Below are 16,148 nucleotides of genomic sequence, written 5' to 3'. Positions count from 1 at the left end.
GCGTCTGTACTCGCGTTTCAACAGAGGTCACCACTACATACTTACAGTCATCGATGTGCTGAGTAAATATGCGTGGGCCGTAACTCTCAAAACTAAAGGCAGAAGCGAGACGGCTAATGCTATCGCTGAGATAATTTGAGATAGTAAGAGATGTTCGAGAAACATGCAAACCGATATGGGGAAGGAATTTTACAACACCGACGTTCAACGCCTCATGAAGAAACATGACATCAATCATTATTCCACGTATTCGATGTTGAAGGCATCGGTCGTCGAACGATTCAATCGTACACTGAAAAACGATATGTGGAAGATGTTTACGCTCAACGGATCTTACAAATGGGTAGATGAACTGCCGTGACTCGTGTCGGATTACAACGCGCGCAAACATCGAACGATGGGTATGCGACCCATCGACGTTACTCCCGCGATCGCCGAAAGACTCTTGGCTATAGTATACAGCGCGATAAAGATAGCGAGTCCAGCAAAGTTCATAGTAGGTGACTCGGTACGCGTTAGCAAATACAAGACGATTTTCGAGAAAGGTTATACACAGAATTGGATCACCGAGGTATTTAAGATCGTTAAAGTGCAGCGTATTAATCCCGTAAACTATCTACTCGAGGACTATCGCGGAAAATCCATCGCTGGAGCGTTCTACGAGTACGAGTTGCATCGTGCGAATTATCCGGATTTGTGCCTCGTGAAGAAAGTACTGTGCAGGAGGGGTGATGAGGTTTACGTGAAATGGCTGGGATTCGATGGATCGCACAATTCTTGGATACACAAGGACAATGTCGTTTAATTAATACAAACTGTATTTATTTTTACATATGCAAAATATGAAATACATATAAAATATCTAAAATATATAAAAATATAATATAATATAATGTACGATGGCATATAAAATATAAAAGAGAAAAAAAAATATATATACATATATATATATATATATATATATATATATATATATATTTCTTGTTTTCCTATTGATAAGTTGATACATACACACATATATACATGCATTATGATATGTTACATTACATTACGCTAGATTGTATTACATTACATTATAAGGGTATTCGGTTATGTCCCTCATGTCGGTCGTTTCTGATACGATATACCGCTTGTCATCATATGAACTCAGAGCAATTTTTGTCTCGCGGATGGTATATACTTCATGTAATTTTAACCTTATACACGATTGTTGACGTGTCATTTCAATTTCTTCGTTCAAACATCGCGTGTAATCGCCAAACGTTATCGTTCTCGCAACGACGTTACTTTTGACGCCTTTAACCTTTTTCGTATCCTTTTTACCATCTACTCGCAACGAGTACATTTTTGCTCTAAGTCCAACAAATTCGGTCATGATTGCGCCATTATTTTCATCTTTCATTAAACCCGGTACTTTTTTATTTACAAGCGGTATATCGTATGCGTTGTTAGTCGGATAATCGCTCATATCAAATCTGTTTAAATCGCGTTTCATATTCTCATATATATCGTCGTATTTAATGTAATAAATTAAACTATCTGTATCGGTATACATGACTTTACAATTGTCGCGATATAACGGTAACATGTATTCATGGTGAAATTCGTACAAACACACTTTCGATATATCAAGTATGCACATACAGACGTAGATCGGTTTATTGAATTTTATCTCAAGTTTGCGCAGTTCAAAGGTGATCAGATTCTCAGTAAACACGCTTCTACTATGAAAATTCGGATTTGCGTCTGCATTGCCTCTGCACCGTATCGTCCGTCTCACTTTGTTAATAATTTTACATCAACGTGATTGCGCACGTTTTCCATAGTTTTACCAAATACCGCGTTATTCATTAATTTATATAAATTTTTTTGAAATCATTTCTCGCGGGTGAAATTTTGTATTAAGTTTGATGTAATCGCGGAACCATGCGGATTGAGCAAATTGTAATACGCGATGTATTTTTGTGATTCGAAGACCATGATGCGTACACTGCTGCAGGTTGCGATAGTGTATCACGTAATGCTTCTTATCGTATAATGTCGCGAGGAGATTATCCACCCGCTTACCTGGAGGTTTATCGCGTATCGGTAGGTCAGCGTGCGCATCGTGAAAATGTTGCGGATACTCCAGATCGACTTCAAGAATATAACCTGTAGGCGAATCTGAAGCGATCGCGCTAATATTAAAATCAGAGATGTCATCGATCCATCGAAAATCGGCATAAGGTAATGGTTGACACATTGCCCAACCGTATAAGTTGTTTACATCGAAATACATTAAATACGATAAAGATTTCGATGGATCGTACGACTGCATATACTTGTTATTAGCATGCGCATATCTGCCGGAACATTGACTCAAACCGCCGCATATCCCCCGTTCGATAAACGTAACCATGTCGATATCAGTAAGTAATTCGAAAGTAATATTTGTATGTTTCAACATGGCATCCCACGTGTAACCGGGGAGAGTAAAGTAATACGCGGGGTCAAGGCCATAACTTTTAATGCAACTTTCGCGAAAATTTTCAAAAATATCTGCTAATAAAAAGACATGTGTTTTTAAATATAGATCGCTGTATTCGCCTAGCGTTAGAATGGAGAACCGCTTCCAGACAGTCTCGGCATGCGCGCGATTACACGCTCTCGGTACATCGGTGAAAGAACTGTGAAATGAATCGCGCGGTGGTAAACACGTATTTTCCAACCTGTCGACGCAGTCAATATATTTGTACTGAAAGACGCCCTTTCGTGTTAATAAACTGAAATTGTCTTCTTGTACATTTTGAAATTTTGATTTTAAAATTTTGAGTTTGTCTTTATTTAAAAAAGATGCCAATTTGTCAAGGTTGGCTGAAAGAAATTTATATGAATCTATAAAACGCAATTTGATATGATTTTTTTGATTCTTCTTCTGCAAGTTTAACAGTTTTTGTAAAAGATATATATTTTTCTTTCGTTATCAGTAATACGTCGATTCTCCCTTTGAACGCTGTAGCTATTTCCTTGATAATAAATTGTGAATCGTAACCGTATAAATTATGAAAAACTATTGGAATGTACAAAGAATCTTTATCACAATAAAAAAAACCTCACAAAGGTAAAAAAAAGTACGCCAAGTACATAAAAAATTTTCCTTGTACACAACAGAAAGTTTAAAATATTATCTCTGAAAAATAACTAATAAAAAAAGTTTTCTCTAAAAATAAAAAAAACTAAATAAAATCAACAATTAACTGACCAAGTATTTACAAGTAATTTAGTTTGTAAAGATTTGTAATTTGAAATAGTAGATATCATAAAATCAATTTTTATAGAAGTGTTTTAGACAAATTTTCTCCTTAAAATTAAAACACATTTAATTTTTATTAATTGAATAATTTCCGAAATAAGTTGAATTTTGAATAGTATATCACAAATTACATTAGAGTTTTTACTTTAGAGTTTATTAAAGGTGTTATATACTATAATATCAAATCATATTGTTAATGTTAAGTGCAATTAGAATTCTTTTGATTTACAAAGTATATCTTACAGGATGTATAATTAGAAAGAAGATTTTTCGTAAACTCTAAGTCGGGGCGCGCGTATAAAACAAACTTACAAAGTAAGTACAAAGCTAACATTAACAATATGATTTGATATTATAGTATATAACACCTTTAGTAAACTCTAAAGTAATGTAATTTATGATATACTATTCAAAATTGAATTTATTTCGGAAGTCATTCTGTTAATAAAAATTAAATGTGTTTTAATTTTAAGGAGAAAATCTGTCTAAAACACATCTATAAAATTGATTTTATAATATCTACTATTTCAAATTACAAATCTTTATAATCTGTACAAAATTACTTGTAAATACTTGGCCAGTTAATTATTGATTTCATTTAGTTTTTTATTTTTTAGAGAAAAATTTTTTTATTAGTCATTTTTCAGAGATAAGTATATTTTCAACTTTCTGTTGTGTACAAGGAAAATTTTTTATGTACTTGGAGTACCTTTTCTTACCTTTGTGAGGTTTTTTTATTGTGATCTCATTGCTTTTTGTAAAAATTTTAATTTTTTCTGCCAAGAACTTTCTGTTTTGTACAAGGAATATTTTTTATGTACTTGGCGTACTTTTTTTTATCTTTGTGAGATCTTTTTATTGTAATTTATATATTTGAAAACATTAAACTCTAAAATTTTATTTTGTATGCATGTTACTAGAAAGTATGCATATATAAATATATAGATATTGTGCGTGCGTGCGTGCGTGCGTGCGTGCGGCGTGCGTGCGTGCGTGCGTGCGAGTGTGTGTATGAGTGTACTCTACATAATATATATGCATACGTATATACACGTATATGTACATATGGACGTATGTATATACGTATACAGGGTGTCTCTAAAGTTTGACCCAGCTCCCTAGATCTCGGAAATGGCTTTAGATATGAAAAAACGTTTCAGACAAAAGTTGTAGGATATTAAGGGGTACAGATGTTGAAAATATGAACTTGACCTTGTGAACCTTGAGTGAACTTTTGTCTGAAACATTTTTCAACATCTAAAGCCGTTTCCGAGATTTACAGAGCTGGGTCAGAAACATTCTGCATATATATCTATATACCTATGTACGCATATTCCTATTTATGTACGTATATATATGTATGTTGTGACGTTGTCGTCTCGCGTACGTCCACCGGATCTCTCTCCGATCGCTGAGCGCGGAAAATGCATCCGCGCCGGTCTCAAAACATTAGAGCTGTACCGAAATCTCCAGAGGGGCGTTATTTGTCGAACTTATTTCATCTTTTTAATTGTATTATTATTTCCTTATTACGATACAACTCGGGAGCCTTACCGGAGAAGCGTGAAAACGGCAGCATCAAAAACAATGATCACAACAACTCGGAACGAACTTTGGGAGGACGAAAGGAAAAAGTAAAGGAATTATCAACCACCGAATTCGGTATCGTGGCGAAAAGCGCGAGAGGACGAGGAGGATACTCGCGCCTCGATGCAAGACCGTGCGGAGACGTGCCCCGAAAGATCCCGAAGGAGCTCCATCGCCTCGAGGTACGGCGGGAAAAAGAGGAGGTCGGCGAGGGACACCGTTGCCTTCCTCGCTTCCGAGATCCCGGCGGAATCCGCCAAGGCCCTCTCCGAAGGGCTCTGTGGAAAAATATTGATCGCGATCTCGGGAGTGCGCGCGCCCGCGGTACGATCATGAGCGTGCCGCCAGACGGTTGCCTCGCGAGTTATCGCGTGATTGGCCGTGATAACACGCACCCCGGTTGCGCATCCCCGGCTGGCCCGGCGTTACCGATTCTAGATCGCGGTGCTCCCGGATCAGACTGGCGCGAGCGTGAGCGAATGTTAGACGTGCTTGGAGCGAGAGCGAAATACGCGAGTGAAACAGGCGTGGGCGTGCGAGGAGAAATCCCGGACGAGAGCGAGGAGTGCGAGAGCGTGGTTGCGGCAGGACCCCGGGAGGACGAGACCGAACGAGAAGGAGCTGTCGAACCTCCGGACTTCAGAGAGGAGAGCATCGTGCCGGTGAGATTATCCCGCTACGTGTTAGCCACGCATGTTCGCGATATCGGGATCGCGTCGTTCTGCCGTCGTGGCCGTACTTTAGTGTTGTGTTCGCGTTCGAGTTCCGCTCGGAAATTTAGCGATTATCGCGTCATGGTAGCGTAATTGTATTAGCACGGCCCCGTCGGCAAGCGATCCGAGCCCCGAAACGTCTCGAGTATTGGACTCTAGAAATATTGCGCGTTGTATATCGTCTTTCTGGAGATCGCGGACCGAGACTCTGCGTAATATATTAGCGCGTAATTTCTCGCCGTCTAGCGTCTAAGTCGTGTATGTGTGAGGTCGCCGAGTGTGAGTGTGTCTCGCGATTAGGTATTCTTGTTGTTAATCGCCGAGTGTGAGTGTGTCTCGCGATTTGGTATTCCTGTTGTTAACCGTCGAGAGTGAGGGCGTTTCATGCGAATATTTCGGTTTATTATATTCTTTGTCGAATCGTATGCGTTAGAATGGATAATTGAGATAGTGATTTCGCGGAAAGGAGTATCGTTCTGAGCGTTGCGAACTAGATTAGCGAGATGCATGCTAAGGGTGCACTGGATGCATGTGGTAACCATACGGCATGGTAGAATAGCGAGCGAAATTTTATCGATCCGCGAGGGATCCGATAATCGACTCGATATAATTGCGCTCGTGCACAGGCCCGATCGGCTCTAATTTAACGACGTCTGATTTTCGGTGGCGCTAAGTTTCTAACATCCAGACTCGCTTCCGCGAACTTAATTAACACTAAGCATATCACCGCTTATCGTTGTTATCATTCGGACACACCTCTAAATTAATAAAGTTGTTATCTCTTTGTTACGCTCGACGAATTTAATTTCTTTTACGCGTATTTGTCGCTCTGTGTCGCCTCTTGCTTCTATATCGTGTGCGTTCAACATCTGCCCTGCCCCTCTACCGTTAGGTGAGCTAGCCCGCCCGCGACGAAATCGGATTCTTTCTTCGCGTCTTTTTCGCGCTTATCTCGCGTATTTGACGAAAATTGATACGTGCAAGACCGTATCTGGCGCCCAATTGCAATTCTCGCGAGTTTTAAGATTTCGTCACGGCACACGCGGAACACCTTCCACCCCGTTCCTTCCTGGCGTGTAACCATTTCTCGATTCCCTGTGTTTTTGTTGACGATCCCTTTTCTCGTATCTCCCGACCGGCGAATCGTACTCCCATTCGCCCGCGCAATGGAACATCCGCGCGACGGAGAGATCGCGACAGCGTACGCGCTCCGAGCTCGCGAAGGGAAAAAGCATCGCAATGTATATACATATGTGTGTGTATTGTATGTATGTTTTTGTGTATGCGCGTAAAAACATGTATGTAAATATAAAATCACATTTTAATTGTATAATTTATTAAAAATTGGCAAACGTCGTAAACAAAAGCGCGCGCATAGCACGCGCCTGTGTTGTTCAGTAAATGATAAATGAAACAAGTAATTTTTACATAATATGAAATATTGTACAATATAAATTGATTGTATATGTTTACGACTCGGGCTGCCAAGTTTTTATATTTTGCTTTGTAAGTTTGTTTTATACGCGCGTCCCGAGTTAAAGTTTACGAAAGTTTTCTTTTGAATTATATATCTTGTAAAATATATTTTGTAAAACAGAGAATTTTAATTGCTCTTAACAATATGATTTGATATTCTAGTATATAACATTTTTAATAAACTCTATAGTAATGTAATTTATGATATATTCAAAATTAAATTTATTTTGAATATAAATTTGTTAATAAAAATAAAATGCGTTTTAATTTTAAGGAAAGAATCTGTCTAAAATATTTCTATAAAGATTGTTTTTATGACAAATACTATTTAAAATTACAAATTCTTACAAATTGAATTGCTTCTAAGTACTTGGCCAGTTAACTATTAATATTTCATATTAAGTTTTTATTTTTTATTTTATACAGGGTCTTTGTTTTTTAAACTTATTTTTTTAAAGTTATTTTTTAAGGAAAAATTATTTTAAAATTTCTTTTTAGAGATAAATATTCAACTTTTTGTTGAATTTTTTTTTTATATTGTTACGTCCTGGCGACTCCATGATTCCTTCCTTCCGCGAAGTTGCGGCAATCGTCTATTGGTTTCAAAAATGAATCGTTTAATAAATAAAGCATCCTACGCTACACGTTTCGTCAACTCTTAGTCATTTATCAATAACTGTATATCTATGAATAACCGAGAAGGTAATAATAACGAATAACTGAGAAAGACGCGAGATGATCGCGAGTGATGAAACCACGACAATTCTCTCGAATAAATAAAAATTGATAAATATCCCTTGCAGTAGAATTTTCCGGCGGAAGAATAAAGCAGTACCAAAAAAATAATAAATTTTTCTAACAAAATATTTACAAATAGAGCCGTATTTGATCAAAGTAATCATAAGAAAATTAATTCTTTCCTAATCATGAAAAAATAAGGTTTTTTCTAATCAAATCACGTGTGCAAGAATCCGCCAGAAAAGGCAACAATCAAGAGATTTTGAACTGATATTAGACTCACCAATCGACGATCACTGGGAGAAAAAAACAAAAAGTAGGAGAAACACCCCGCCTAACGAGGATAATTTCTAAACTGGGGTAATTTCTAATTCGTTAAATTTTTGGAGGATCCCGACTTCTAAAAATTAGAACGCACCTTTAAAAAAAACTATAAAAAGGAGACTCATAAGACTCGAGATACACAATAATAGTGCACACAATAATCAAAATTTCAATTCATTCACTCATCAGTTATTATTATCGCAGTCTTATTTTGTGCTTGTGCGTAGTGAATTATGAGTTAGTTACTTGTGCAACCAGTGTCCTCACTTGGAATCATCTCCAGAGCAACTTACCTGCAACGGAGAAGCCTTCACTTGCGCACAGTACAATTGGACACATTGCAATTGTACACTGTGTCATTAGACACATAAAGTTGCGCACCGTTTGATTGGATATCGTTGCTTTTGGACGCAACACATATTTTTGTGAAATTTTAATACATACACAGGCATGTATGCATGTATAATTTTGAAATTTTTTGACATTTATTATTAACTTTATTTGGTAAATAAACGTTTGTTATATAGTTCGTTTATTCACATTTTTTTGCGCACAGTTCTTTTGAGCACATTTCTTAATCACGCAACACACACACACACGTGCGGGGGAGTGCAAGGAGGGCCTTTGGCCCCCCTCCCGCACCCGCCCCGCTGGTAGGCTTGGTGGACCTCGCTTTACAACTTACAAAGTACAAGCTACAGTGTCTGATCGGGCCCGTGTCCGAAATGTGAGCAAAAGAAATATGCACAAAAGAACTGTGCGCAAAAGAAATGTGCGCAAAAGAACTGTGTGTAAACAAAATGTAACAAACGTTTATTTATCAAATGAAAATAATAATAAATGTCAAAAAATTTCAAAATTACATGCGTGTGTATGTATTTCAAATTATACATAAACGTGTGTTGTGTCCAAAAATAACGTGTTGTTCAATTGAACGATGCGCAAATGAAACATGTCCAATCGAACGGTGCGCAACTTTATGTGTCTAATATCACAGTGTGCAATTGCAACGTGTCCAATTGTACTGTGCGCAAGTGAGCTTCTCCTGCAGTGAGCATCGAGCTACCGACATGAGACACAGAGCGAAATACCGCACTAATTTGGCATCCCTCCGACTCCGAATCTCTATTCTTAAAAAGTAAGTCTAATTAAATAATTATTTCCTTTTCTTCTTTTGTCTTATGTCTTATTTAAATCAAAACAATTCCGTAAGATATTTTATTCTTTTAAATCATTAAGTCGTTATGTAACAGCCGTAATAAGCTTTAGAAAATTTTAAAAATTTAATTTAACTCATATGCGAGCGACTAATTTTATACTTCCGACCATTGTACACACACACATGTATATTTAATTTTATTTACCTATTAACAAAATTATTGTATAATTATAATAACCGATTAGAATTAAATATTAACAATAGAATCTATTGCCTCACTCACTCTGACCGATGTCCTCTGCATAAATGTAACACCCGCGAATAAATAAACACATACATATACACTCACACATACATTCATATACTCAAGGATTAGTTTCTCTTTATATTATTAATGTTAAATAAAAAAACCATGTATCAACTTTCCTACTTATTTAATGAATAAATGTATATTTTTGTCTAATTAATTTAAATATTTCTTGACTCCTCTCTCTTTCCCGATAAAAGATCGCACTTTGTCCCATCCCAAGTAATAGGGATTAAATTCCTTGACTAAAAAGGGATGAAAACATCAAGTGAACGTCGGAAAACAACGTAACAGTGACATGTACAGTCGTTTACCTGATTTTCGAGTTCGCTCGACCCAATTCTTACGCCCGTAAGTTGTTTGATTTCAGGATACTTAAAATAGTTGTTGCATCCTTCCTTGTGACTCATCCTTCCGAGAGTCTGGACATAATATTCTATTTTAAAATTATTTAACAGTTGTTGCGCTCTTCATTGTGACTCATCCTTCCGAGAGTCTGGACGTAACATACTGTTATAAAATTTTGGGGGTTGGCCCGGGATTGATTGTAATGTGCGATTGTAATCTTTTAAAACTGGAATGAGTAAAAGGACAAGAGGTGCAGCTGATAAAACCGAAGTAGAACAAAATTTTCAAATTGCTTAAGAAGCATATAATCGAGCGAAATCAAACAAATCAGAAACACACTATACTTCTACTCCCGAAAAATCTACTATTAAAAACATAAGTTTTTTGTTAAACGAAACAGTAATCGAAAAATATTACGAAAAAAGGTTTAGTGAAACTGCGTCCGAGCCGCTTTATAAATTAAATAATCTATATTAATAATTTATATTTATAAATTTATATAATCTAAAAACGTTAATAAAACATCAACTGGCGTATAGCCAAATTCTTTGAAATCCAATCTGCTCTATAGAATAAGAAAAAGAACTTACTGATTTTGAAGATCTTTGGAATCATTCTGCAGACATTTAAAATCCATTTGGAGTTTGGCGCATTTCCTGGCCATTTCGTCGTGCATTTTCAATGCCACAGAGAGAACTTGTAGGCAGTCTTGATTTTGGTTATTATATCTTTGATGGCATGAAGGTTTATTATCGACAATTGAATTCTCGCAGAGTCGATATCACATGCTTGATTATCGTTGAAATTACCCGTCGCTATGTGCTTAGACGACGATGGCGCCGTGGACGTTTTCTCGTTAGACTTGCTCGACATCGTTATTGTTATTTGGAAAAATATAGTAGATGCGTATTCTTATATCTCAGTTATATATCATAACATTTCAAGATCCTCTCAAGACACTGATGGAAAGAACGGAAGAACACTATACATATACGTGCACTGGCGAATCGTCAACTCGAAAGTGTGTGGCAGCGCACACTTAAACGGAGAGCACACACTTTTGCATAAGCGCATAACTATAAGCATAAGGAAATTGATTGGTTCATTTCCTTATGCATATATTTGTGGACCAATCAATTTCTTTATGTTTATGATTATGCGCTTATGTAAAAGTGTGTGCTCCCCGCTTTATGTTGCCGGGTTGCCGGATTTCGCGCCCTTAAGCGAAAAGATATGCCGTGCCATCATTAATCGCCGCGTCACGCAAGAGATCAATCATGGGCCTCTAGCAAACAGAGAAGGGAGCTTCATATATATTTTTAAAAAAAAGTAAAAGTTGAACTCAAAGATAATAATGTACGTGACAAGCTATAGATTTTTAGTACTGAGTTTTGGCATGATTTATGATGCAAATTGAGCACAATAATGATTTATTATCGGCTTATGAAAGTAAAACTTATATTTCATTTTGCTTATTTTTCCTTTCGAAAATATACACAGAATTTTTGTTCACAGTAAAGAAAGGACTAAGATGAGAAATAATAAAAAGATAAATATAATTAAAAAAAAGGAATATTAGATAAAAATATGAATGATTTAGTCAAAGCATAGAAAGGTCTAGAAAATTATCTCGGGATTTTCTCCAATAGTTCTATTAATATAATAGGATAGTTTTTGGATGTAATTTACTCGAAAATATTGTTGAAACACGAATTTCTATGTTTGTTCTTGAATAAAAGATTCTATTGTTGTTATTCAGGAAAAAATACATCCCAAATAAATTTTTCCTTGTGATTCATCATGCTGGTTATTCATAATTTGTTCACAATTTTACCTTTATTATAAACGAAAATTCTGTACATTTTCGACGTTAGTAAAATAAAATGAATAATTGTACTTATAAAAAAAAAGAAACAGACAGTCTTTCTCGTCAAACACAAAATCAGTTAAGTTTGAAAAGAAATAAGTGTTTTATGAAAAATACATGTTATTAATATGATCTATTTAGGAAGTCGAAAAAGAGGAGCTAGAACTGCCAATGGAAAATTAAAGAGGTTGCGGAAAACGAGAATCCATCATGGTTTATTTTTCTCATTCTAAAATTTGATCATTCATGATCGATCTTGAATTTTAAATGCTTTTGTCTTAGCCAAATTTTGATTTTTCTTCAATTTTTGATGTTTTCAATGCGTAGTCTTTCCGAGAAAACTTGACAAACTTGACAGTGTACCGTAGCTGATTGTCGAGTGGATCCGGTGGGCCTGGAAATAATTGAAAAATGTTGATGTTATCGGCCGTTTAACTGCATCAAAGATATGTAATTACATGAATTATTTAATTCATACGATTATTTTAATTTATCCAATTATTGTTTTATTATTAAAAACACTGATGAGATATCATTAAAAAACAGAATTTGTTATTTCTCGAAAAAAAGTTCGTCATGCGCTAATGTAGATAAGTAAATCTTTACATTGTTGATATTAAAATAATTTTAGAATAAAATGTTTATTTTGTTGTTCTTGAAGCAGTTACATAAAAGATTTATACATTTTCAATAATAAGACAATAACTGGATAAATTAAAATAACACGCAGCAAATTTTTTTTTCCAATCACATTAAATCCCATAAGACCATGGTCTTTAATGATATCTTGTCGGTGTCAAAAGTGTGACTTATGTGTTTCGTTCTTTCACTTATGTCTGGTATTCCGGTATGCGTACGATTGTTTATTGTAATTGTATAGTTCATGTATTTTATAATGCATCAGATGCTTATTAATTATAAGCTTAATTGGAATATGTAAACTTAGTATGTTGCAAAAAATTTTTTATTGCAAACAATATTGTACACTACATCAAACTTTGCTTCACTTTATAACGGTACACCTTTCCCGATGCCCGGATCGGTTTATCGATATATCAGGGTTCAGGAGAAGGAGGAAAACTCAAACTCGTTTTTATTCTCTATAACTTAGTAATTTTATTTTCGAACACAAAATATTACATGTGTTACTAAAAGATGTAAATTAACTTATAGTTTAGAATCGGTGGGAATAAAAGCGGAAGCGATATTTACACAATTAATTTAAATATCAACGGGAATCTTAAGGTCTACTGACCAATGATTGAGTACACTCAGTCGTCGCAACGAGAACACTCGTATGCGTAGTCTGGCGGTATACTAGGCATAGATGCCAATTTTGGACGCGCTACACGGCAAATCGTAGTGGAAGGGATACATACACAAGCATAACTGCGTACACGTGATGCGCAGAACGATTTGCGCATCATATGTACGCGGTTATTCTTGTGTATGTATCCCTTCCACTACGATTTGCTATATGACGCGTCTCAAAATTGGCATCTCTGATACTAGGACTAGGTGGCCGAAACCAATGGCTGAGAACACTCGGTCGTCACGACAAGAACGCTCGTATGCGTGATCATGCAAAACTGTTCAAGACTCGAGTCGGAGACTTGAGATTGGGAACTGGTGGTCTCTCGCTAAGCCGGTTTATATACCCATCAATCGGTGTCCCACTCACGCAGCTTGGTGCGTGGTGGGGACTACCGCTATAGAGGGACCGCAGTAGTGGTATCGACATTTGGGGACGCAATAGGCGCCTAGTCTCGCTTTCCTGCGGATAGTAACCTGGGAGACTGGTAGTAGCGAGCGTATTGTTCGTTACTACTTCCAAATAGAAACGATCACAAACAGCAAAAATCCATAGGTTCGCGAACCGGTAAAGTTCGGTTATTGTATGTATGTATGAATCTTTACTGGTCCCCTAAGGGTTTCAATTTACAACATCTACACTTATACATATCTCATTCCTCCCCAACCCGGCCTGACTCGTGACTTCATATTCTATTTCCGGATCGTTCCGCGTGTACTTCTCGACCCCGACTTTATTTATTGCGATTCAGTGACTGTTCCGACAGACTTCTTTATTCGATCTGACGTTCCGAGTTGATCCGATTTGATCTCTGCCGGAAAAGCGGAGCGCGATGATCTCGATCGGATCCTGCGCCGATATCTTGAATGATCGATCGAGAAATCTCTGATGCTTGTTCGAGTCTCGCCGCGATTTTGATTAACGCGCGAGATCTCGAAGATGATGCTGGAACGATCCTTGATCGATACGAGCGCCGAGATCTTGATGATCGACGATTTTCGATGAGTATCTGATCTGCGCGATTTGCCGCAATTTGATCTCGATTGTGATTTGAATCGATCCTGAGTGACGATCGAAGCGCGATCGAAGCTGGATGCGTGATTTGATCTCGCGGCAAGCTCGCTGCTTGATCTTTGATCTCGAGAACTGATCGAGCTGAGCGCGACGTTTGAAATGCGCTTTGACGCACAAGAGTCTGATCCGACGATCGAGTCTGAAGATGCAAGTCGATCCTGATCGATCCGCATGAAGATTCTGATTCGCGATGACGCTGGATTTGCTGAATTCTGAGATTCTGCGCGATTTTCGACGAGCGACGATTGTCGTCGATGCTGGATCGATTCTGATTCTTGACAGCGACTTGCGACTGCTTCTGATTCTAGCCGCACGATCTGCGCTTCGGATCTCCGGTAGCGTCTGATCTAGATTTCCTCGCCGATGGATTTTCCTCCGCACCGCCACCTCCCCCTTTATCTTCTCTCCACCATCTCTTTATCTCCTTCTTCAGCCTTCTCATTTCTAAACAAGTGTTTATACGACCAAACTGGCAATTTATTGTTTGATTATTATATCACGACGTTTCGACCATATGGTTTTGGTCCTTATCAAGTGAAACTAAAATTACAATACAATAAATAATGATAGTTATGTTACAAAGAAAAAAATAGGATTAAGCAACTTACGTTATAATAAGTAGAAAGAGAAAAATCGAAATGTCAAACTGACATTGTGTCAACCACTATGTTTGGAATACTGAGATCAACTAAACGACCTTTATTAATTTATCGTATGTGTTGTTTAAATTCTCTGTATCTTTTTGGGAATTAATAGTGTTGTCAAATTTTTTAATAAAAAACATTTCAGCTATTTCTCTCTTTCTTACATGTTTTTCGTTATGTAGAATATCAGGCGCTGACCAATCGAAGTCATGATCAAATTTTAATTTGTGTTTGCTAATTACGGATAAATTACTTTCGTGCATTTTATATTATTACAATGTTCCTTGACTCGGGTGCTTAAGTGTCTTTTTGTCTGGCCAATATACGAAGCGTTACAATTCTTACAATTTATTTTGTAAACAACCTCCGTTCTATTGCTAATAGGCAAACTATCCTTGCCGCGTTTAACTTCTCATTTCTTTTTCCCTCACTCCTCCACTCTCCTCCTCCCTCCACTCCTCTCCTCTCTCTCCCTCTCCCTCTCTCCTCTCCCTCTCCTCCCTCTCCTCCTCTCTCTCTCTCTCCTCTCTCTCTCTCAATATTTCATTCCGTCCTAACCTCCAGCTGCTCATAAAACCATTACTTCTTCTAAATTCTTCCTCTTTTAACCATCTGACTTCCCTTAATTTTCATCTGTACTCCTCTCTCCGCTCTTCCTTCTCCTCCCTTCTACAGCTTTGTCTTCCTCCTTGGTCCTGCACCCCATATATAATTTCCCACGAGCACACTCAAGCCTACCCTCTCTCTGTCACCCAGAGAAGGAACCCTCTCCGATTATTGTATATCGAAATTCTCTAAATTTTTAGTATCTCTAAATTCATAGAAAATAAACGAATACAAATCTAGCTCTGTTGAAATCAGTATTTTTGTGAGTTATAAATATAAATAGATTATAATAATAATTTTAATAATGAACACAATTGAATAATACATAAATAAAACATTCCACACAATTAACAAGAAAAAAGCATTGTCAGTAAAATAAAAAATTTTATTTGTATTGATAAAATTGTATTAAACATTTAAGCAAAACTTGATTTATTGTTAGATTCACTTACTCGTTTAAAAATTATTCACTAAAAATTGTAGCAAATTATTCATAGTAATCCAAAATCATCTTGTATTTTATTCGTTTTTTTTCTTGTAGTTAATTTCAAAGGATGGTCAAAAATTTTTGTCATAAATTAAGAAAAATAATTACATTATTTTGTTTTATAAAGACATGGATAATTATATTATTTTGTGATACTATAATTTGTTTCTTAACATAGATCTATTTATTTGATTTCCAAAGAATAAAGATAAAT

The 16,148-nt window shown here is 36.6% G+C and overlaps 1 protein-coding gene across 1 annotated transcript; it reads left to right on the top strand.

Annotated features, from left to right (window-relative positions):
* Positions 1–397: 397 nt before the first annotated feature.
* On the top strand, positions 398–805 carry LOC126850591 (uncharacterized). The gene has a single exon (XM_050593736.1). The coding sequence runs from the start codon at positions 398–400 to the stop codon at positions 803–805; it is 408 nt and encodes a 135-aa protein (XP_050449693.1).
* The last annotated feature ends 15,343 nt before the right edge of the window (positions 806–16,148 follow it).

The sequence above is a fragment of the Cataglyphis hispanica genome, chromosome 6 (assembly GCF_021464435.1).
Source record: "Cataglyphis hispanica isolate Lineage 1 chromosome 6, ULB_Chis1_1.0, whole genome shotgun sequence".
Classification (NCBI taxonomy): Eukaryota; Metazoa; Arthropoda; class Insecta; order Hymenoptera; family Formicidae; genus Cataglyphis; species Cataglyphis hispanica.
The sequence above is the reverse complement of the archived record's forward strand: the minus strand, read 5'-3'. Positions and strand labels throughout refer to the sequence as shown.

Bases quoted from the DNA above. Each gene is read 5' to 3' on its own strand.
- LOC126850591 (XM_050593736.1), top strand. From the start codon at position 398: ATGGGTATGCGACCCATCGACGTTACTCCCGCGATCGCCGAAAGACTC.